General features: G+C 54.5%; 1 protein-coding gene across 2 annotated transcripts; it reads right to left on the minus strand.

Moving 5' to 3' along the window:
- Positions 1-7,448: 7,448 nt before the first annotated feature.
- TSKU (tsukushi, small leucine rich proteoglycan) lies at positions 7,449-20,902 on the minus strand. 2 transcript variants are annotated; one of them, XM_070383663.1, is made up of 2 exons: positions 20,802-20,902; positions 7,449-9,942 (listed from the first exon to the last, which is right to left on the minus strand). In XM_070383663.1, the coding sequence occupies exon 2, from the start codon at positions 9,933-9,935 to the stop codon at positions 8,859-8,861; it is 1,077 nt and encodes a 358-aa protein (XP_070239764.1). In that variant the 5' UTR covers positions 9,936-9,942; positions 20,802-20,902; the 3' UTR covers positions 7,449-8,858. The 2 variants fall into 2 exon arrangements, with proteins under 2 accessions (XP_070239764.1, XP_070239765.1); XM_070383664.1 differs by lacking the exon at positions 20,802-20,902 and adding an exon at positions 20,018-20,734.
- Positions 20,903-21,449: the final 547 nt, after the last annotated feature.

Genomic DNA, 21,449 nt, shown 5'->3' on the forward strand with positions numbered 1-21,449 from the left:
AGAGACCTGGCCTCAGCCCGGAGCTCTGCCGGCAGCTCAGTTCTGGCCGGGACCAGAGGGGTGGGCGGATCCTCCGTTAGTCCCTCTGTCAGATGGGAAGGCACATTCCAGTCCCGCCTATTTAGTCACTTGCCGCCTTGTATTGGAGTCGACAGGGATCCCCCGGGACCAGGGCTGGGTTTGGTCCACCTCTGGGTGCCCTGTGGCCAGGACTGTGGTTTCTTTCTAACAAACGCTGGCTTAAAAGTGCGCGTGGGCGGATTCTGAGCTCTGAGGCCTGGGGCTCACCCCCTGGGCTGCCCTAATCGTTTGAGTCAGTCTCTCAGCAGCCTGTTGCCTTTGTCTGCGAGTTTTATTATTCCTGTCATCTCTCACTCCCACCTCCTAGAGAATGGGCTTCCTACCAAATGATTTAGCTCTCTGCCAGGGCTCAGCAAGCTATTTGGGCAGGTCTCAAGTAATTATACTTATTCTTCTTTTTTTTTTTTTCCTTTTTCTTTCTTTCTTTTTTGTTTGAACCAGAATCACTCTGGTTCAATCACTCTGGAGAAGTGGGAGGAGAGTTTGGAATAGGTCTTTTGACTACAAGTCCCAGGTTCTGCCACCCACTCTCTGGGCATCATTTTCGCCACCTGTGAAGTGGGTTCCTGATAGACCTTCCTCAGGAGAAGGTTGTGAAGAGGACATGAGGTGTGGGTGTGAGAGGAAAGTTTTGTGTAAACTTTAAAGTGTTGCCTAGACCTGATTATGCTGTAGAATCCTCTGGATTTTTGTTTGTTTGTTTTTAAACCTTGGAAACTACCATCACACACGCGCACACACAATATAATATATAGTGAAAGTTAGAAACTTATGTAAAATACTAAAGTAAAACTCTGGAACCTTCCCTGGTGGCTCAGCTAGTAAAGAGTCCATCTGCAATGCAGGAGACCCAGGTTCAGTCCTCTTCCAGGTCATGAAAATCCCCTGGAGAAGGAAATGGCAAACTACTCCAGTATTCTTGCCTGGAGCATTCCAAAGACAGAGGAGCCTGGAGGGCTAGAGTCCATGGGGTCTCAAAGAGTAGGACACGACTGAAAGACTTTCTCTTCACTTCAAAACTCTGGTACGTTTAAAAAAAACAAGATTTCTGGGCCTTTTTGGTGCTTGGTGAAGGTTTGTGCTTGATGCCACACAGAAAGCTGGCCAGCTAGCCTTCTTCAGTCTCTTTCCTAGGAGTTCCCAGACCCTCAGTTAGAAGGAGCCTCCGGATCTCCGACTCACGTTTCTGCTGGGAAAGCAGGCTCAGAGAGGTGGGACTTGCCCTCCCATAGCTAGTGGGGCTGCTGTTGGGGTGGGTGAGGCAGGGCACAGACTTAGTCACCCGGTGGAAGTCAGAGTAGAGGTGGGCCCCTGTCAGGGTGCTGGAGAGGAGGAGGTGGATCCTCACTGTGGACTCCTGCCCGTTCAGGCCTATCAGGGCACACACTTGCCACCTGAGGGATGGGGAGGGAAGCAGGGGGAGGGAGGGTCCTGTTTCACAACTGAAAGTCTCAAGAGTTGGTTTCTTGCTGAATTTGCTGTGCAGCCTTAGGAAAAAAAATCCCTTAACCTCTCTGAGCCTCCACTTAACCATCAATAAAATGGACATATTTTTTATTTTTTGAATGTGCGTTGATAACCAGTTATGTGCCAGGCACCCAGCTTGGGTGCTAGGGACCCTTTGGAGAGCAAATGTAGGCACAGTTCTTGCTCTCAGTGTAAAGTGGAAGCTGGAAAAATAAACAGAAAATCAACGTGCTGAGTGTCACTCTGGAGGGAAGATGAGGTGAGCATGGAGGAGATGCACTTAATCTTACCTAGAGTGGGATGGCAGAGGTGGTCAAGGGAGGCATCCCAGAGGAGGTGGCAGGGACACTGAGAGGGGAAGGATAAGGGGGAGGTAATCGGGCTGACAGGTGTGAAGGCAGGGGAGCATTCATGGCCCCCTACCCTGTTCCTTCAAGCATCGTCTTCCTGTAGAACCTGTCGGCAAAGGGAAGTTCTCCGCAGTCACTCCTGAGGAGTCTGTTCCAAACCTAAACCACACTCCCTCCAAGCACTCCTCTTGGTCCCCACGCCCTACGTGTCTGCACAGACGCAGATTTTACCGGCAGGTGGGGCCCGTCAGGAGAATTACAGTGTTTGTGTGTGGGGAGACTATTTTTAAAGCTTGAGCTAAGTATGACTTTGTCCACAGTCTGCGGGAAGTGCTAAAAAGCTACGCCTTCCCCAGGGCCCTCTGTGTTCCAGACTGGGTCCTCCCTTGCCTGTTCTCATTAGACTGCTCTCACCTGTCCCGGCCCAGTGCCTGTCCTCCCCCCAGCCTCCTCAGTCCTCTGCCTGTAAGCCCCTGGGTCTGGAGGAAAGGCCCTGAGGGCAGGAGATGGTCCCTTTGCAGGAGGGTGTGTCTAGGTCTTTACGCTCCCAGTTCCCAGCTGTGGCTGCGGACAGATGAGGGTGAGAGGTAGGTCTGTCTGGGGACCTGCAGGTCACTTGTCTGGGCTGTGAGGGGAGTGCAAGCCTGAGGGGAGACAGGCCAAGCCTGCTGGGTGGCTGTGAGGCAAAAATATAACATGAGATGATGAGCTCATGTGCAGGCCCCATAAACTTTAAAATAGGGGGCACATGTGTTTCCTTTCAGCTGTGCCTCTCTGCCTGGTCCCTAGGGGAGGCTCTGGATGTCTGGCTTTGTCATTTGGTGTCTGCCTCTTCGGTTGCTCAGATACCACGGCTAGGTTAGCCATTCTTCCACTAGGAAAGCCAGGGGGTGGAAGAGGGACCACAGGGCTGGTGTGTGTGTGTGTGAGGGGGGAACCCAGCCTGTGACTTGTTTGTTTTGGTTATCAACTGCCATGTAGGGCTTCCCTGGTAGCTCAGCTGGTAAAGCATCTGCCTGTAATTCAGGAGACCCTGGTTTGATTCCTGGGTTGGGAAGATTCCCTGGAGAAGGGATAGGCTACCAACTCCAATATTCTTGGTGTTCCCTGGTGGCTCAGCTGGTAAAGAATCTGCCTGCAATGCGGGAGACCTGGGTTTGATCCCTGGGTTGGGAAGATCCCCTGGAGAAGGGAATGGCAACCCACTCCAGTATTCTGGCCTGGAGAATTCCATGCACTGTATAGTCCATGGGGTCTCAAAGAGTCAGACACGACTGAGCGACTTTCACTTTCACTGCCGTGTAAGAAACCACTCCAACGTATAATGGCTCAGCACAGCAGTCAATTGCATTTCCTATCACTTATTATATGGAACTTATTATATGGCAGGCACTGTTCTAAGTATTCTACGTACATTGACTTACTTATTTCCCGTAACAACCCTTTGAGGTGACTAGTATCTCCATTTTATGGAAATATGGGAAATGTGGAAACTGAGGCTCAGAGAGAAGCTGAGCGGCTTGGCCCAGCTCACTTAGCTGTAAGTAACAGAGCTGTCCTTGATCGCAGGCAGCCACTTTTTAGAGCCTGTGCCATAACCACTTGTTATGCTGCCCTAAGCCACTTGCGTCACTGACTTAACTTGATTTGAGAACTTAGCTTTTTTCAGCCCAAAGTAGGGCTTTGTGTCCTTCTTTGCCAGAGCAAGGGGGCTGATGTCTTGAATTATTAACTCCGTTTTGGAAAAGTTGCTGCCTCTAAGAATCAACTAATTAGAAAATTTTTCGTGTCTTGACACTTCTGTCCTTAAAGCAGTTTCTCTTTTTCTGTCCTTCTGTACCTTTCCTATATTTAATAACTATATATATACACGTTACATATACGAACGTGTATACATCAAGAAACATAAATGTATGCTTGCGTTCCTAATTCAGAATATGTTGACTGATGGGTATGCCAAATAAAATAATAAATAGCTTTTGGAATCACACTGTAAACACAGGAAGAATTTCCCACCCAGCTCAATAAACACATTAATCTCCATAAATACAACCACCGGGACTTAAATAAATAGAAGAATAAACACAGGGCATGTGACTTCACCAGATGGCTATTTGCTGTTGCCAGATGTTGAGCTATGGACCGACACGAGGTACTGACATGCAGAGCAATGATCATTGCAGTGAGCTACCTGTGAGCCCTGGCACTGGGTATGTTGGGCAGCAGTGGGCATTCTCCCTTTGTGAGTATCAGCCACTGGTGAGGGCTGTCATGGATGAACAATGGGTGCTGATAAATATCAGTTATCAATGGACATTTGCCCCCTGGTGAAATTAGCTGTCATACAACATTGAGCATCAATGGGCAAGACCTTATTAGCCTGTGATGATGTCTAATGTCTTGATGGACATTAGGTACAAGCAGAAGTAGGTCCCTGCTCCCCACATGCCTGGCAGTCTCGTCCAGAGACACATCCTATGAGCTGAGTTGGAGGCAGTTGATGGGTGATGGTATCTCCATACCCTCTCTGAGAGGTCAACTGCTTGGCCATGACAATTTGGGGAAATCAGCGGGTGGTATGATAACACTCATGGAGGGAAATTACTGGATTTTCAAGATCTAAGCACAGCAGGACTGGCTTCAATGGGCAATGGGAACTTAGAAGGGCCCCATGTTTGGTTTAAGACTCTGCTCTTGCCATCTTGAATTCTTAATAATTTTGAACACAAGACCCTACATTTTCATTTTACCCTAGGTTCCACCAAGTATGGAGAAGGAAATGGCAACCCACTCCAGTACTTTTGCCTGGAAAATCCCATGGACGGAGAAGCCTGGTAGGCTGCTGTCTATGGGGCCGTACAGAATCAGACACGACTGAAGCGACTTAGCAGCAGCAGCAGCCACCAAGTATATAGCCAGTCCTGAAGCACAGAATCCTGGCCAAGGGGCCCTGTCACCTGTCATGTAACCTTGGGCTGCTCCTCTCTGAGCCTCCATTTTCTATCTGTAAAATGGGGCCAGGAGGGGAAGGATTTTATCTTTGGCTTTTCATGCTCTGCAGTGCAGGAGACCTGAGTTCGATATCTAGGTCAGGAAGATTCCCTGGAGAAGAGCATGGCTACCCACTCCAGTATTCTTGCCTAGAGAATCCTACGGACATAGGAGGCTGGTGGGCTATAGTCCATGGGGTCACAAAGAGTTGGAGTGACTAACATTTTCATGCTCGAGTCCATGGTCTGATTGGAGATACTTAGAGTTGCATAACTCCACCCTGTCTTTTTCTTCTAGCAGAAAAAAAAAAAAAAATGGAGTCCTAGTGTTTATTGGTTTCTCAGAGCACCTCTGCCCTGACACCTCTGCACAGTTGACCTGGACACTGAGGTGAGACAGCCAGGAATGCCAGACTCACCATCTGACAGATGAAGACAGGAGCAGGATAGTTTCCTCAGCTGTGTATGGTGACAGTAATGCCCAGGGCAGTTATGGGGAGGAAAGGATGGCATGTACACCATGTCCAAGGACATGTGCCCAGTAAATCACAACTGAATTATTAATGAAGTGCAGTGAAATTTTGTAGCCTGTGCTCAGCTGTTTCCCCATCTCTAAAACTCAGCTGACGTGTGTGTTGAAGGTCTATTCTGCCTAGGTGCACAGAGCAAAGATCCCATGGACCACACTATGGCTCTGCAGGTCTACCATCCTAAAGCTTTATGAAATCCTTCAGTTCTGAATCAGATATCAAAATATGAGTCTACGACCACGTGGTTCTACAATCTAATCCATGATTCTATGGTTGAATGAATGAGAAAACAAGCATTTCTGGAGTCTGTATTTTCTGCCAGGCACTGTACCTGATTGTTTACAAGTGTTATTACGTCCTTTCCTCTCCATACAATCCTGTGCAGGGAGATATTTTCATCCCCATTTTCCAGGCTCAGAGAAGAAAAGTGACTTGGCCGAAATCACACAATTTAAACCCTTTTTTGGGAACTCCAAAACAGAAGGTTTGCACTAATCTCTATGACTGTAAGATTGCAATGATCTCGTTCTCTGCCCCAGGATTCCAAGAGGGCGGAGTGTGGCGGGATGAAGGCAGTAGGGATGACTGCGCAAACTGCACTGGTCTACTTTGGCTTCCAGCGGCTCTACGCCTTGCTTGGCGACCCCTCGGATCTGGGGTGTCTGGCCATGCGCGACCACGAGGTGGCGCTGCGGGCTGAGAGCCTCCGGAGGGGTCGCGGGAACGCCTGGTTCTGTGAGGCCACGCAGGCGCTGGAGGTGTGCAAGGGGATGCCCCCACTGGGAAGGAGGAGCCCAGCATCCTGCTGGCGCTTCCCTCCCCGCCCCGTTTTGCAGATGTAGAAGCTGCAGCTCAGGGCCAGGTGACTTGCAGGAGCCCCGGCTACCGGGTACCTTTCCTCCGATTTCAGCGCCACTAATTTTAAGACCCCTATGTTCCATAGCCCTCCCCCAAGGACACTTTCTTCAAATGGGGCTTTTAAGACCCACTGGGTGAAAGTCTTAGGGATCCCTCCCTCCACCCCTGTATTTGAGGTCTCTCCTGCCCCAAGGAATGTGGGAGGATGAAGTACTAATCTGAGGACTGTGAAGGCTGGGGTCTCACTCTGATCCTTTCCTGTCCCCCTTGCTTCAGACCTTTCCCATATTGGTGGTGGCCAGCCTCTGGCTCAGGGAGTCCAAGCCGTGGGGGGCTTAAGCCACATGATGGGCAAGCACCCCAACCACACACATAGCGTGAATGTCCTGGGAATCTGTGCCATTGCTCACCAATGACCCTTCCAAGTGCCAGCCCCCTCTGTCCAAGTCCACTTGTCCTTCTTCTTGACCCCATGGATGAGCCTCCTCCAGGAAGCCTTCCTAACCCCACCACAGGGCTTGCACAGCTCCCTGTGCTGCTCTTAGTCAGGTGTCCCTGTCCCCTCCCATCCCAGGAACTTGAGTCCCAGAAGACAGAACAGACAGGATAAGCTTGGTGGTGGTGGTGACCGTTACGGATATATGCCTGCAGATCTTGGCCAGTTAGAAGAACTTGCTGACAGCAGCGCCATTCAGATGAGCTGGAAGTGGGTTCCCTGTCACAGAAAGTGTGTGAACAGGAGAGGGTACCACAGTATTCAGATGCCAGGAAGGAACACAGTACTGTTGGGGCTTAGCGGGAGGGATGGTGGAGACCTTGGGGAAAGCTTCTAAGGAGATGAGGCAGAAACTGGGTCTATTAGGCCGGGAAGGAGCAGAGAAGCTGGGGTAGGGGGGCAAGGGCCTGGTCCCAGAATAACAGCCTGATCAAAGGCAGAGGCATGCAAGGGCCTGACAGCTGGAGCTGGGGAGGCAGGAAGAGAGGTAAGGAAGGTCGAGGGTGTAAGTTGCACCGAAAGGTTCCACCCCAAGGAACTCCCTCCCTCATTCCCCTAATCCTAGGAGGTTATTGGGCTTTTCAGAGGGAACAAGCTTGTCTTGATTCATCCTTGTGGCCCCAGAGACCCGTCTGGGGAATGTCAATGGATACTGGTCAAATGATGGCAAGAGGAAGACTCTTTGTAGTGTTTATTAAACCAAGATGTTGGGTGGGGCTTGTGGGGGAGGACAGAGCTCTCATTGTCCTGTAGGCGTCTCTGAGGGACCGGCCCCATGGATGCCCACATGGCGACATATGGCTGGCTTCTACCCAACACCTCCTCTCCAGCTCATCCCCAGGACACAGTGTTACAAAAGTGAACAAATGCAATGTCTTCCTTCTTTTACAAATGACGTATTTCCAATCCCCTGCCAGCAGGGACCTGGATGGGGGGGGGGGTGGTCCTAAGTGACAGTCCATTAAAAAGGCAACAACTTTTATGAAACTGATACTAAGGAAAGAGCCCAGGGCTGGGAAGCTGAGATGCTACCCTGGTGGGGAAGCATAAACATGGGTGGGGGCTACCCTGCCTCCTTGGCTGCGTTCGGAGTAGGCTGAGCTGGGCTGTCGGGCACAAGGCCAGTAGGGGCTGACTCCAGGAGGCCCCTCGGAGCTGGTGGGGCTCCAGGACTGCATCAACTCCTAAGGAACCAGCTAGAGGCAGTACCTCAGGGGTCAAGGAGCACATTTCCATTCTGGACGCTGGGGGATGCCACCCAAGTGGGAAACTGGGACTGGCACCCCTGAGGCTTCCAGAGGCTCTGAGGTGAACTGTAGCCTGTGCCACAGCTAGTTACCGGGCCCAGAGTGCCACCCTTGAGGCCCTGGCCTGCCCTCCTGGGGATGACAGGGAAAGGGCACAAATGGGAGGATGTGTCTTGGAAGCAAGGGGGAGCCCAGAAAGGGGAGGGGGGCATGATTTAGAGGAGAGAAAAGCGCAAACGGGCCCTGTGGGGGGCAGGCCGGGCAGGCAGGCCAGACACTGATTCACGCACGCCTCTGCTGCTGTGAGACCTCTGAGCACCGTTTTTCCTTCTCTAGGCCTCAGTTTCCCTATCTGTCACATGAGGAAGTGGGCTTGACATTTTTCTCCCATCCTTTTTATAACTGAAGTCCTATCCAGAGTTCTAGGGGAAGAAAAAAGAATGAGGTAGGCCTCACGTGGCCAGAACAAAGAGAGATTTATGCCATAGAAGAACCCACATCCGAGCGGCTGGACCTCCCTCCCACTCACCTCCTGTCACAGGTCAGGTTGGTCCAGGCCTCAGGGAAGGCACTTTGGGGACAAGTGGGGAAGGACAGCAGGGGGCTGCTGTCTGGTTTGGCATCGAAGACCCTCGGCTTATGGTCCGGGGAGCAACACAGACAAAGGACAAGACTTTGCTCCTGGGTGTGGGTCCCAGGTTCAAAGCCTCTCTTTCAATGATGCTGCCACACAGGAATGGAGAGTCCCTGTGGGCATTGGCACATTAAAATATAAATTACCCAGGACCTGAGGAAACTCAGGACACAGTCTGTTCCATGGCCCCAGGCCGCACCATTCGTCACAAGGTATTGGAGTCCCTGGCGGCTAACTCCTGGGTGTCTATGCAGTGCAGGGCCACCTTGGGGGTGAAGCCAGGCTGCCGTGGGTAGGTGCCCTCCCGCACCAGGCGCCGGCACTGCACGCCCTGGCCCACGCTGATGCTCTGCAGTGCGGGGAGGTGGACGAGCAGCTTCTCGGGCAGGGGCACCAGGCCCGTGCCCGACAGGTCCAGCTCCTGCAGGGAGCCCAGGCCTGAGAACACCTCAGGTCCTGCCCACTGGAGCCTGGGGTTGCTGGACAAGTCCAGGACCTGCAGGCCCTGCAGCTCGTGGAAGCTGTGGGGCGCCAGCATGGGGAGACCCTGCAGGCTGCCCAGCGACAGGTGAGTGAGGCCCGCCAGCCCCTCAAAGGCGCCGGGGCCGATGGCTGCCAGCGGGTTCCCATCCAGGCTCAGGTAGCGCAGGGGCAGGCCCCGGAGGTCGGGCACAGCGCGGAGCCGGTTCCAGGCCAGGTTGAGGCTCTGAATGGTGGGCGCCGGCTGGCCAGCCCGCGAGGAATGGGGCAGCAGGCGCTGGAGGAGGTTGTGGGAGAGGTCCACGTGCAGCGCCCTGCCCTGGCTGTGGGTGGTGAAGGCGGACACGGAGACCTCGCGGAGCCGGTTGTGGCTCAGGTTCACGTCGCTCAGGGGCGAGCTGGTGAAGCTCTCGGTGGGCAGGGCGGCCAGGCCATTGTGGCTGAGGTCGAGCGACTCCAGGTAGCGGAGGCGGGAGAAGGCCGTGGGCGAGAGGCTGGTGAGCAGGTTGTAGCTGAGATCCAGGCCAGACAGCGTGGTGTAGCCCGGCCCTGCCAACACGGACTCGTTCACCGTCTCCAGCCGATTTGAGGACAGGTCCAGGTGGGCTGTGTCCAGGGGGATGGGCACGGGCACAATGTGGGGGCCCAGGCCGCTGCAGCCCACCCGTGTCAGGCTGAAGCTGTCAAAGAGGCCGAAGGTCTCCACCTCGCACTGGCACCCGGGGAAGCAGGGCCGAGTGGTCTGGGCCCCGCTTGCGGCCAGCAGCAGCAGCAGCAGGAGCGGCAGCAGGGGCCACGGCATGGTGGGGCTAGAAAGAGAGCCACAGGTGAGGGTTGGCAGTGGGTACCCCGTTCCAGGGGCTTCCCAGGTAGCATTAGTGCTAAAGAACCTGCCTGCCAATGCAGGAGACATAAGAGATGCAGGAGCGATCCCTAGGTGGGGAATCCCCTGGAGAAGGGAATGGCAACCAACTCCACTATTCTTGCCTGGAGAATCCCGTGGACAGAGGAGCCTGGAGGGTTACAGTCCAAAGGGTCACAAGGAGTCGGACACAACTGAACTGACCATAAGCACGCACGCACCCCATTCCAGATGGTTCTCGCCCAACCTGGAAGACCCCAGCCAACATGTGTAGGCACAGATGAAAATTGCCACATGCCCCTCAGTGCCCCTAGATGCTTTCCCTGAATACCCCTTCCTCAAATAATTCCTAGTCCCCGTTCCTCTCTGGCCTCAGTCTCCCCATCTGTATGATATGGCGAGTTAGGCTAGATAGCTGGGTTTTAAACTGGAAGTATGTGAACCCTTTCTTGAATAAGATTGGCAGGTGAGAGTGGGCCTGTTCTGGAGTGAAGGTGGGAGCCTGAGTCTTCCGTGCATGTTCACTGTCCTGCCGTGGGATGTGAAGGGCAGGTGCTTTTGGGGAGTGCTCCCCTCACCTCTGCAGAGCCTGTGCTGCGGGCTCGGTGCTGTGCTCGCTGGCTCTTTGCACGGCCTCACTCAGCCCTCACAGCCACAGAAGCCGCACGGCAGCAATCTTGTCAGCACTTCACTAAGAGGAAACTGAGACTCAGGTTCAGAAAGCCATGCATGGCCACATGTGAGTGGGAGCGGAACTGAACGGTGCTCCCAGGGGTATGGCTCACTGTCGTGCTGAGCTGTGCCTGAGACTCCTGCTCCAGCTTCCCAAACCAAGGCCTCTCCTGCAAGGGGGGCCTGTAGCAACTGTCCCCTCCTCACTCCTTTTGTGGGTAACAATGGCTGGGTTCAGTCATAAGCCCTCTCCCCTGGCCTGGCCTCTAGGGGCAGGATCCTTCATTCCAACAGGGGACCCTGCATCTAGACTTCCAGATGGGCCCCGGGGACCACTCTGCTGAGTCCCTTCCCCTTGCCCACCTTGACCCCCAAGCTGTCAGTGATTACACTTTTCTGGCCCTTCCTTTAACCCACGGCAGGCAGCTGGGCTGTGTCCCCCATTATACAGATAAATAAACAGAGGCTCAGAGACAAAAAGGGTTTTACCCAAAACCCGTATGTAAAAAGCAGGGCAGGATTAGAACCCAGGCCTGCTCAGTCCTAATTCTACTTTCCTCTACTGCCTCCGTGACTGGCAGGAGAGATGCGATCCAAGAGGGGCTCTTCCCACCGACGGGGGCTACAATGCAAGCCACTGCCCCTCTTCTGGCTTCACTGTCTCTCCCTGGATAACTCTAACAGCAGCTGCCACTGATGCCAAGCACCACCTGTACACTGCCACCCTCAACACTCATCCCCCCACACATCTGCAGCTCCCTGGAGGATGAGAGAGAAGGCTGAGCAGTGAAAGAAAGCTGCTAACTGGACAGCCTGTGGTCACCCTCTCCCGCTAGAAGAGCAGAAGACACCAAGCCTCACGCCAGCAGATCCTTCAGCTGGAGTGGCCCAGCTCTCCGCTCTGCACCCCTGCCACGTCTTCCCCCCAGCATTCCTCCCCCTGGCCTTTAGGGAGGGGTGGGCTGGGGGGAGGGTGGATGGGGGAGCAGCAGGATCGCATTACCAGTTCTACATGAAACTTTAAAGGGGCAGCCACTTGATCTGCACTTGGGCGCTTCTCCCCGGCCTCCCTCTGCAGGCCCTTCCTCTCCCACCCCTTTCTTTTGTAGAGTCCAATTTGAGGGTTAAACCCAGCCCAGGTGCACCCTGGGCTCGGTCCCAGTTGAGGCTGGACAGAGTGTCCCAATGTCTGGAACCAAAAGGAAAATACTAAGTTGCTTCGCACCCCTTTTGTCCCCGGGGTGAGCTTCTCACAGCAGGAGTTCATTACTACCTAGGGCCTCACCTTCCCTGCTAAGCTGATCTGCTCATACCCACCCCTTCCTGGGGTTTAAACAAACACCAAATGCACACAAAAAGGCCTAAGATTACCCTTCGTTCCCAAAGGTGATTATACAATGTGCCTCTCAAGTGCCAAACAGCCCCTCATGAGCTCCTGCTTATGTAACTCAGCTCAGTGCTCCCCTACCCCCCTGACGAGGGGCCTCTCCAGCCCTAGGCTTTGTCCTCTGTACCACAAGGCAGTAATTCCTGCCTGCCTCATACACACTGATGCAAGTCACATGCAGAGCAATGCCAACTGTGAAGCGCTGTGCACCTGTGCTGGGAGGTCATCACCGGGCCACAGAGGGGCAGGAGTGTGGATGGAGACCCGCCTGGAAAACTGTTTTTGATGCTTCCAGGACACCCCAGACAAGGTCCCTGCTCAGCCCTGCACTGCGGACACTCTCCATGGGCCCCCATTCTGGGCCAGGCCTGGACAGAGTGGAAAGTGCTGACAGTGACTGAGCCTGTCCCCACCACGTGCCAGTCACATGTCCCCTTACGCCATTCTCGGTCACTCCAGGAGGTCATTCTTATGTCCGTGTTACAGTGGAGGAAACTGAGGATGGCAAGGGAAGGCGCCAGAGACCAGCAAGCGAACTCAGGCCTTTGTAACCTCGTAACCGGCTAGGTTCAGGGGGAATGTGCACTTCTATGTGTTGCTGGGAAAAGAGCTAAGCGTCCAGGGTCCCAGGGCCAGGCTCCAGCTACTGTCGGCTGCTGTGACCGTCAGTACCCAGCTTCCTAATACTCAGTGGCTCTTGGGTGTTCCTGAGGTCACAGCAGAGCCCAGAGGTCTCTCAGGGTTGTCCCATGCAGCTGGGACTGGGAAGCGCTGGGCCTGGAATCAGGTCAGAGCCTGAGCATCAGCTGCTATCACCTCACTGGGGACCCAGGGACAAGATGAGGGACCTCAGCTTTCTCATCTGGAAAGTGAGGGATTACATACCCTGCTCTGCAGCCCTCACAAGCTCAAGTAAGCAAAGGTCTTTTGGAAAGTATCAAGGACTGTGCCCTTGGTAGGGGTTTTCCTTATCTTTCCCTGGGAGAAGAAAAAAAGGAGAGAGAAATCTCTGGAAGGTCTCTCAACTCTGGAGCCAGCAGGGGGCAAAGGCAGAGACGTGGGCTAGTGGTCTTTGAGGGTTGGTACCCCTGCTCTGCTCAGAGGTCATGTCCCCTTTTGGGTAACGTGAGGAGTGCCTTTGTGTGAGTGACTCAGAGATGCTGAGGTCTGGTTTTGCTGCTTAGAGCAAAAGGCCCAGGAGCCAAAGGCAGGGCAGAACTTTCCCAGGAGGAAACTGAGGGAAGATAAGGAAAACCCCTGCCAAGGGCACAGCCCTTGATATTTTCCAAAAGACCTTTGCTTATTTGAGCTGTGAGGGCTGCAGAGCAGGGCGTGCAATCCCTCACTTTCTAGATGAGAAAGCTGAGGTCCCTCATCTTGTCCCTGGGTCGCCAGTGAGGTGACGGCAGCTGATGCTCAGGCTCTGACCTTCTGATTCCAGGCCCAGTGCTTCCCAGTCCCCTCAAGATGCCTGTGGAACTCTCGTAGGGATCTTATGGAGTCAATAAAAATAGTGCTCAGAAGAGTCTGCAACCTCATGTAGGAGGGGGCTGATGCCATAATGCTAAGGATCATAAGGGTAAATTGTATGCTAAGAAAATTATAGCTATACATTTAAAAAAAGACTAACCTAAACGGTAATTTTAGAAAGTCTAGAAGAAAATCTGTCAACCCTGTAGTGGTCTTCCTTTAGATGGCAGAACTTTGGGTGGTTTCACCATGTCTTAATCTCCTTTTCCCCCTCTTATTTCCTCTCTTATAGTAACTATATATATATAGATATAAAACAGACTGAGTAATGAAGACTCAGGACTGTCTCATGGCCATCTCTGCTTTCTCTGACCTTGGCTAGCCACAATCTCCAAGCCTCATCCTCCTCATGTGTCAAATACAGGTGTTAATAGCCATTTCACAGGCCTGTCAAGAGGATGAAACGTACTGGCAGGGGGGGCACCTGAGCATGGTTCCCCACACGGGGGAGGGTCCAGTGGGGGCTCCCCGGCCCTCCTCACCAGACAGGGAGTGGCTGGGGAGGGGATTTCTCTTCCTCCAGCAGACACTATCAAACATGACAAAGGTCTTACTACTGCCCTCCAGGAAAGCAGTTCTTCCTGGGAAACCAAGCTATGCTGTTTCTCAACAGGGCTGCTGCGTCTGGGAAGGGATGACTAATGTGAGTTCCTCTTCACAAAAACCACTAGCCTCAGCTCCAGGGAGAGGTAAGGCCCGCACAGAGACTGAGAAGACTCTCGACATCAACTTGCAGTAGAACTGAGCAAGTCACTTAACCTCTCTGGACCTTCAGCTGTGAATCTGGGATACTAATGATGGTTCCATCAGCTGCAGAGAAGATGGCTGTGAAGAGACTCAGAAGACCAACATCCCTGTAAAGAAATGAGGCCCCAAGGGCGTGGAAGCCATATAATTCAAAGACTGTGCCTTTTCATTCCACCTCTACCCATATCCACTGCAGACACAATCAACCACAGCACTAAATTGCTGAGGGCAAGGCGGTCTGTTAGGCCCTGTGAGGTGCATGCTGGGGTCAGGGCAGGAGATCCCAGGGCCTCTGTCCCCATGAGGCTTACAGACCAGCAATGGGGACAGGACACCAACTCATATCAAGATCTAGCACCTGCTTTAGATCCAGGAGACCAGGACTCTAGTGCCAGCCCTGCTACTAACTGTGTGAACTTGAGAGTCTTCTTTCTTGGAGCCTCAGTTTTCTTGTCTTGTAGAACCGACTCTGCCTCCTTCCTTCTCTCGAGACCCTGTGATCTACGCTCGGGAGAAAGGGAAAGGCAGGCAGGTATTCACCATGGAACGCCAAGAGAGGATACTTCACTTTCTCTCCAAACCCTAACCTGCAGATCAAAGTCATCTACTGATGAGCCAGGTTACAGAACATAAGGGCAGCCGGACAAAGGCTTAGCGGCATGAGGTCCGCTGGGCAGGGGCCATGAGTGATTCCTTGATGGGTCCATCGGGACGCTAAGGAAAGTTACAGTGTCAGTGGTGGGATCCTAAGAGGTCCCCAGGCAGGTCTCCCCACTGCGGACTCCGCTAGGAGAGCCTCTCAAGCAGCTCTGGCTAGATCATGCCCCTTCTTAAAAACCTCCTGACTTTCGCTTTACCTACAGAAACCAAGTTCTCTCTGGCACACAGGTATCTGCACCTCTGTGCAGATCTGCCCCCATGGTCCTCCCTCGGGTTGAAAGTCCCATCTTGATCTGAACCTACGGTGGTGGCCTCTGAATTAGTGCACACTTCCCCAAACTCAAGAGGATTCCAGGACTGAAGAGCTGGAAGGCCCCTCCGAGATCACAGGTAACTGAGGCCCAGAGAGGGACTGTGATGGCAAGGAAACAGCACAGCAGGACCTGGGGCCTGGGTTTGGATGCTTCACACTACTGCCAGGACAGCCGCATCCCCCAGGCCTGCCCCAGCCCTGCCAGTGGAACAAAGCCCGTTCTGTCCATTCAGGCCCCTGGGCCACTCCCCCTCCTTTCCTGGCTTCGCGGGGCCTCTGGCTCCGTACTGTCAACACGCCTTCAGACGCACACTAGGTAAATTCTCTGCCTTTACTGACCTGCCTGTTTCCTGACTTGAAGTGTGAAGCATCTTGGGGCGGTGACCCTGCCTTCTTCACCTGTTAACCCTTCCCCCAGCTGGGGCCGGAGCCAGGCCTGGCAGGCATGGCAAACTTGCTGGATGAATGGAGGGCCCAGAAATTAAGAGTCAACCGTGGGACACAGAGCTGGCTGTGGATTCAGCTCTGTACCTACTGGCCTCGAGCACGTCTCAACCTTGCTGAGGCTCAGTGTCCTCCACACGGGTGACAACACAGCGTTGGTGGAAGCATTAGGGGACAGCGAGTGGAACATTTGGTGTGACTCCTACAAGCTGAGTGCCGAATGCATAGTAGACAAGGACCGTGATGATTTATTAAGCTTTCTGAAAGCCATGACCATGTTATTTGTTGTTCTTTTCCTCCCCACCCAACTACCCAAAGAGGTGCCAGGCACCCGACGGGTCTTTGACTACTTGTGCTAACAGCCTCTGGTCACCATGCTGGTGTCTGCTGGCAAGGCCCCCATCTCCTTTCTCCTCTGAGGCCTATCTGGGGCTAGGGGTTCCAGCTCGTGTCCTCCTGGTCCCACTCACCTGCACCCCAGCATCTATGGCCCACAGATTTGCCAGCTCCTCACCATGTCTTTAAGGGGAAGCCCCTGGTAAAGGGACGAGCTGGGCAGGGGACCGAGCATCCACCCAAGATGGGTTTTGTCTCCACTGGCTGCTCAGTGCTGAGTCACGTCCCACCCTTCATCGTGAGCTCACGCAAGTTGATGCCAATGAAATCCCCAGGTGGAAATTCCATCAGTGTCCTGGCCCCCAACTGCTTAAGTCAGTTCTGGAAACGCAAGGCAAAGAGAATGCCTAGGGCCAAACTCCCCGAGCCTTGAGGGTTGGCTCTCCCAACAGAGGCACTAACGCCACACATCTGTGCAAACACATCAGCTCACCACACACTTCTACAGCAGTGGCTCCTTCCTGCCTCCCCACCACCCTTGACCATGGGGACTACTGTCCCTGTTCTGCAGACAAGAAGACTGACATTGAGTGGGGCAGAATAGGAACCAGTCTCAAACCAAATCCAATGCTCCTTATACGGCTGTGCCTCACCTTACAAATGGGCACATGTGGATTGTGCTGGACTATAATTACATTTACCTATTTGTGCTCCTGTGGGCAGGCATGGGGTTAGATTCACTTTTAGGTCTTGGAAGCTGACTGCTAGGCCTGGCACAGAGCAGGTACTATATGAAGATACACCAGGCATTTAGAATATTGCCGCCTCACCAAAGGATACCTCTCAGTCTTTCCACTGCCTCCTCAACTCTCATCTGCCCAGTTACCCTACAAGATCAGCAGGTTGGATGGCATGGTATCTATTGTACACCTGCCTAGAGACCCAGAGAGGTTCGGTGATCTGCCCAGAGTCACAGAGCCAGTGAGGTCAGAGGCTGGACTCAGGATCCAGGTGTTCTGACACCTGGTGCCTACGCTCCTCCATGATATCATCCCTGGAGAATAATCTACAGAGAAATGGACAAGGCTCCCAATACTATTTTCTCCATTCTGAAGCTTGGCAAGTTCCCTTTGGTCTGAGGCATGTGTAGACACACGGGAAGGCAGTATGGGGCAGAGGAAATGGCTTTTGCAGTCAGGCACACTGGGCTCCACCCCACCGAACCTCACCTGCTAGGAGGCCTGTGTGTCCTCTCCCTGCCGAGTCTTCATCTGCAACCTGGTGAGAAACCTGGTGCTGTTCCCACAAGGTCACTGAGGATTACAGGAGGTAAAGGAAGACTGAGCTCCAGGCCTGGCACACACTGGCGCTCACTGCATGTGGGTTCCTGCCCCACCCCCTGACCAGAGCGTAACTTCAGAGACCAGGAAAGAAAAAGGAGCAGTGACACGAGCAGATCTGAGAGCAAGGCAGGGGCAGAGGACAGAGAAGACTCCAACGTGGGCTCTTCCTGGATTCTCAGTGCACCCTCCAGGGCTTCAGTTGGGCTACAAGTGCTCTGCCAGCGAGCTGATAAGGGAGTGTGGAAATACTGCAGAGGCTGGAGGAGGCTGAAGCAGGTGTGTCACCGGTGACAGAATGACGACCTGAGACTTGGCAGCCACCCCTGGGTGGGTGGCTCACAGTCCTCCCCTCCCTCTCCCCTGGGCCTTGCCCCGGTCGGGTTCAGGAGGCCTCCTGGCCAGAACTGCTGCAACAGCCTCATTCCTGGCCCTCTGCCTCCAACTGCCAGCCTTGCTGGGCACCAGAATGCCATCCAGACAGACCAGGACTGCACCACCGCTCCTACTTTAAAGCCTCTCCTGCCAAGAGAGTTTGCCTGTCTGGGGGCCTGTCTTTCTCCTTGGGCCCCATGTCTTTGCACAGGCTGTCCCCTTCAGTGAAGATGACAGAGACACCCTTTTCTTTGTCCTCCATACAAATTCTCACTCATTTGATTCAAAAGTCACCTCCTCTGTGAGGTTTTCCCAGTCTAACTCGCCCTTCATCCAGTAAAGGTCACTCTCCTCCTGGGCCACCCCTGTCAAGGTTCAACACACTTTGTGACGTGTGGCCATCTCCAATTCTGATGGTCCAGCTCCTCTCCTGCGTGGACCTGGCCATGTGAAGTGGATAAGCCAGATGGGAGAAATGCCCTGGGCAAAAAGCTTCCCTCTGCTAGGAGAGGGTATCAGTTGGTCCAAGCTTGCAGGATACTTAGGGCTTTTGCCAGGTGGTGAACTAAGGTTTAGGACTCACAGTAGATACTGGCTCTGCCTTCTACTGTTAGTGCAGTTCGACAGATGTCTGCACAATGCAATACAGGCCACAAACCTCTTCTCATTTTATTAGCACAGGTAGTTTGTCATCGTACTTAACATGCATAACAATCAGTGAGACCAGAATTACTATCCTCATTTGAAAGATGAGGAGACTGAGAATCAGAGAGGAAGAGTCACTTGCCCAAGGTCACAGAGCTAGGAAGCAATGAAATAAGTTAAAATCTCCTTCTGACTCTAAGAGGCCGGAGCACTCAAGCCTCCAGACTGGCTTCCCAGGCTCCAGCACCACCCACGAGCCAGAGGACAGTTTCTGAGAATTACCAACCCCACCCTATCATGCCAGCTTAAAAAACCCTCCAGCAGCTCTCCACTGCCTAGATCTCCGCTCCTAGGTCTGGCATTCAAGGCCCTCTTCTGTGGCCCCTGCAGTCCCTCCCAGCCTCAGGGTGAATTCCATCCCTTCTTCCCCAATCTTGCATCTGGCAGTCCACAATGCTGACCACCCCTGTGCTGTTTCGGGACACACAGAGTCATGCAGAGCAGCTCCCTAGGGGGGAGGCACTTTCTGCCTCTTTTCCCAGTGTATTCCCCCCACTTCCCCATTCTGCTGCTTTTTAGCCTTCCTGGACTGCAGGGACTCCAGGAAGGCCTTAATCTGTACATAACTTCACAGCCATCTCCCCTCTCCCTCTTCAAAAGAGTAAATAAGTGCCAAGTCAGAATGGAAGTGTTAAATATCAAAGTGTTTCCAGGTTCTAAGGTCTCAACCAGTCAGCCACAATTGGAAGGGAAGAAAGAGGCTGTCAGCAACCCCTTTTTCAGCAGGGAAACTGAGGCCCAAAGAGGGAAAGGAAAGCGCCCACAGTTGCCTCTTTCCAAGGTGAGTGGCTTGTACCCACCCTTCACATCTGCAGGACCTAGCAAAATTCTAGGTTAAAGACTGGCAAGGGGTAGGGGAGGGAGGGGGGTTGTTGGGTTTATCTTTGCCATCCAGGATCAAAAAGCAGGCTCCCGGCAGTCTGAGCCCTCACTCTCAGATCAGACTTGAACTCTGCAAGTCTGGACTTATCGAAGGGTAGAGCAGGCAGGGAGGATCAGAAGCTCCTGAGTCACCTCCTCCGCCAGGCAAGTGTGGGTGGGCACTGCACTCTGGCCGTCCCTGGCTGCGCCGCTCATCCCCACCGCAGGCTCTGCCTCGCGAGGGAGTTTTCACCCCATCCAGGACAGGGTGACTGCGGCTCAGAAAGGTTAAGCAACTTGCCTAGTGCCATACTGTGGGCCAGTGGATGTTCCATTTGAAACTACAGTGTGTAAGGTTCCTACTGCCAGCAGCCCAGCTGGAGGTCCCCGGAGCCATCATCACCTTTCCACCTTTGGGATTGGAGGGTTCAACCCCCTCACCCCAGGGGCGGGATGCAAACCGAGTGCGGATCTCAAAGAGGAGGCGCGGGAGGAGGGGAAGGGGGGCCCCAGGGGCTGGCCTCTCCGCCAAACAGACAAGTCTCTCTCGGTGACAAACACTCTCTCCGAGAAGCGTGGGGCGGGCCACACCGGTGCCCGTTCCTCTCCTCTCTTCAACCCCCAAGTCGGGGGGCCAGGACCCGCTGCTTACCTTTCTTCTCCCAGCCACTTCGCCTAGGGTGTCCGGCACGCTCTGCCCAGCCTTGGCTCGGATCAGTCTTCAGGCGCTTTCGATCCCCCCACCCACCAATCCTATTCATTCCCTCTCGGCTCTAAACATCCCTGAGGTGTAGGAAGGGAGGACTGCCAGCGCCCCCCCGCCCCCGCCCGCCCCCCGGCCCGGGATGCAGCGGGGAGGAGGAACGCGGAGAAAAGTTTGAAGCTAAGTCGGCCCGGGTGGACTGAGGGGAGCGAGGAGTTGGGGCGGTGTCTGGCTCTCGGCGCGCACATACTCCGCGGACACCCAACCCAGACACGTCGACAGGCACAGACCACGTACGCGGACACAACGATGCGTCCACCCACACCCACAACCAAACGCGGGCCCCCATCCCGGGTCCTTGCCCCCGTCCCCAAATCACGGACACACAAAGGCACGGGCAGATGCATGTCCCCGGACCAAATTCACAAAGACCCACAAACGCACGTGTCCGCACAAAGACCCCAGAGGCGCCGGCCGACGCCCACGGCCCCGGGTCAGAGCCTTTGTCTCCTGGAAGCCCCCCTTCTAGGTCCAGGTTCCTCACTCTGGCCGAGCCCCAAGCGTCAGGCGGCCACTGCCGACGCCCTGGGTCCGGGAAAAGTTGAGGGGCCCCGGCCCCGCCCCTGCGTCCAGCGCGGCTCGCCCGCCGGATGGAGCGGCGAGGCTGGGGTAGGGGCCTCCGGTCCTTCGCCTGCAGCGCGAACTCCCGCTCTGCCCGGGGACCCGTACCCACCTGGAAGCCTGCGCCGCAGCCGCCTCGGCACGCTCACCCAGGCGGCCCGGCCGCGGGCCCTCCGGCCGGCGCTTTTCTCGGCGCGGCGTGGCCCGCCCCCCGGCCCCCACCCGCCCGCCCGGCGCCCACTGGCGGCTCCGGCCGGCCGCCGGGCGACTTAGGGAGTGTCGCTAAAGTGCTGGCCTTTCCCGGCGCGCTCCCCACTCCGCGCCCCCGCCCGCCGGCAGAGCCCGTGCCCAGCCCGGGTTCCACCCTAGGGAGCGTCTCAAAAGTGCGCATGCAGCTCCCGCCCACTCTAGTCGGCCTTGCTCCTAGCTTTCTGCATCCCGGGGTCCCTGCCCGCTTCCCCGGAGCGCCTGAGCCTTCTCAGCAGATGGCCGCACGGTCGGGAACATCTGGAGGTCGCTGGAGTGTGTGTGTGTGTGTGTGTGTGTGTGTGTGTGTGTGTGTGTGTGTGAACATCTGGAGGTCGCTGGTGTGTGTGTGTGTGTGTGTGTGTGTGTGTGGAGAGAGAGAAAGAGAGATGTTTTGTTAAGAAAGAGATTGGGTGGTGAGGGTTCCCTCTTCTCGAGTTCATCCCCCCGGTTCCCCAGTTTTTTAAAACGGGTGAAAGAGGTTCCAAGACGTTAGTGAGAGGGAGTCCAAGAA

The sequence above is a fragment of the Bos mutus genome, chromosome 15 (assembly GCF_027580195.1).
Source record: "Bos mutus isolate GX-2022 chromosome 15, NWIPB_WYAK_1.1, whole genome shotgun sequence".
NCBI lineage: Eukaryota > Metazoa > Chordata > Mammalia > Artiodactyla > Bovidae > Bos > Bos mutus.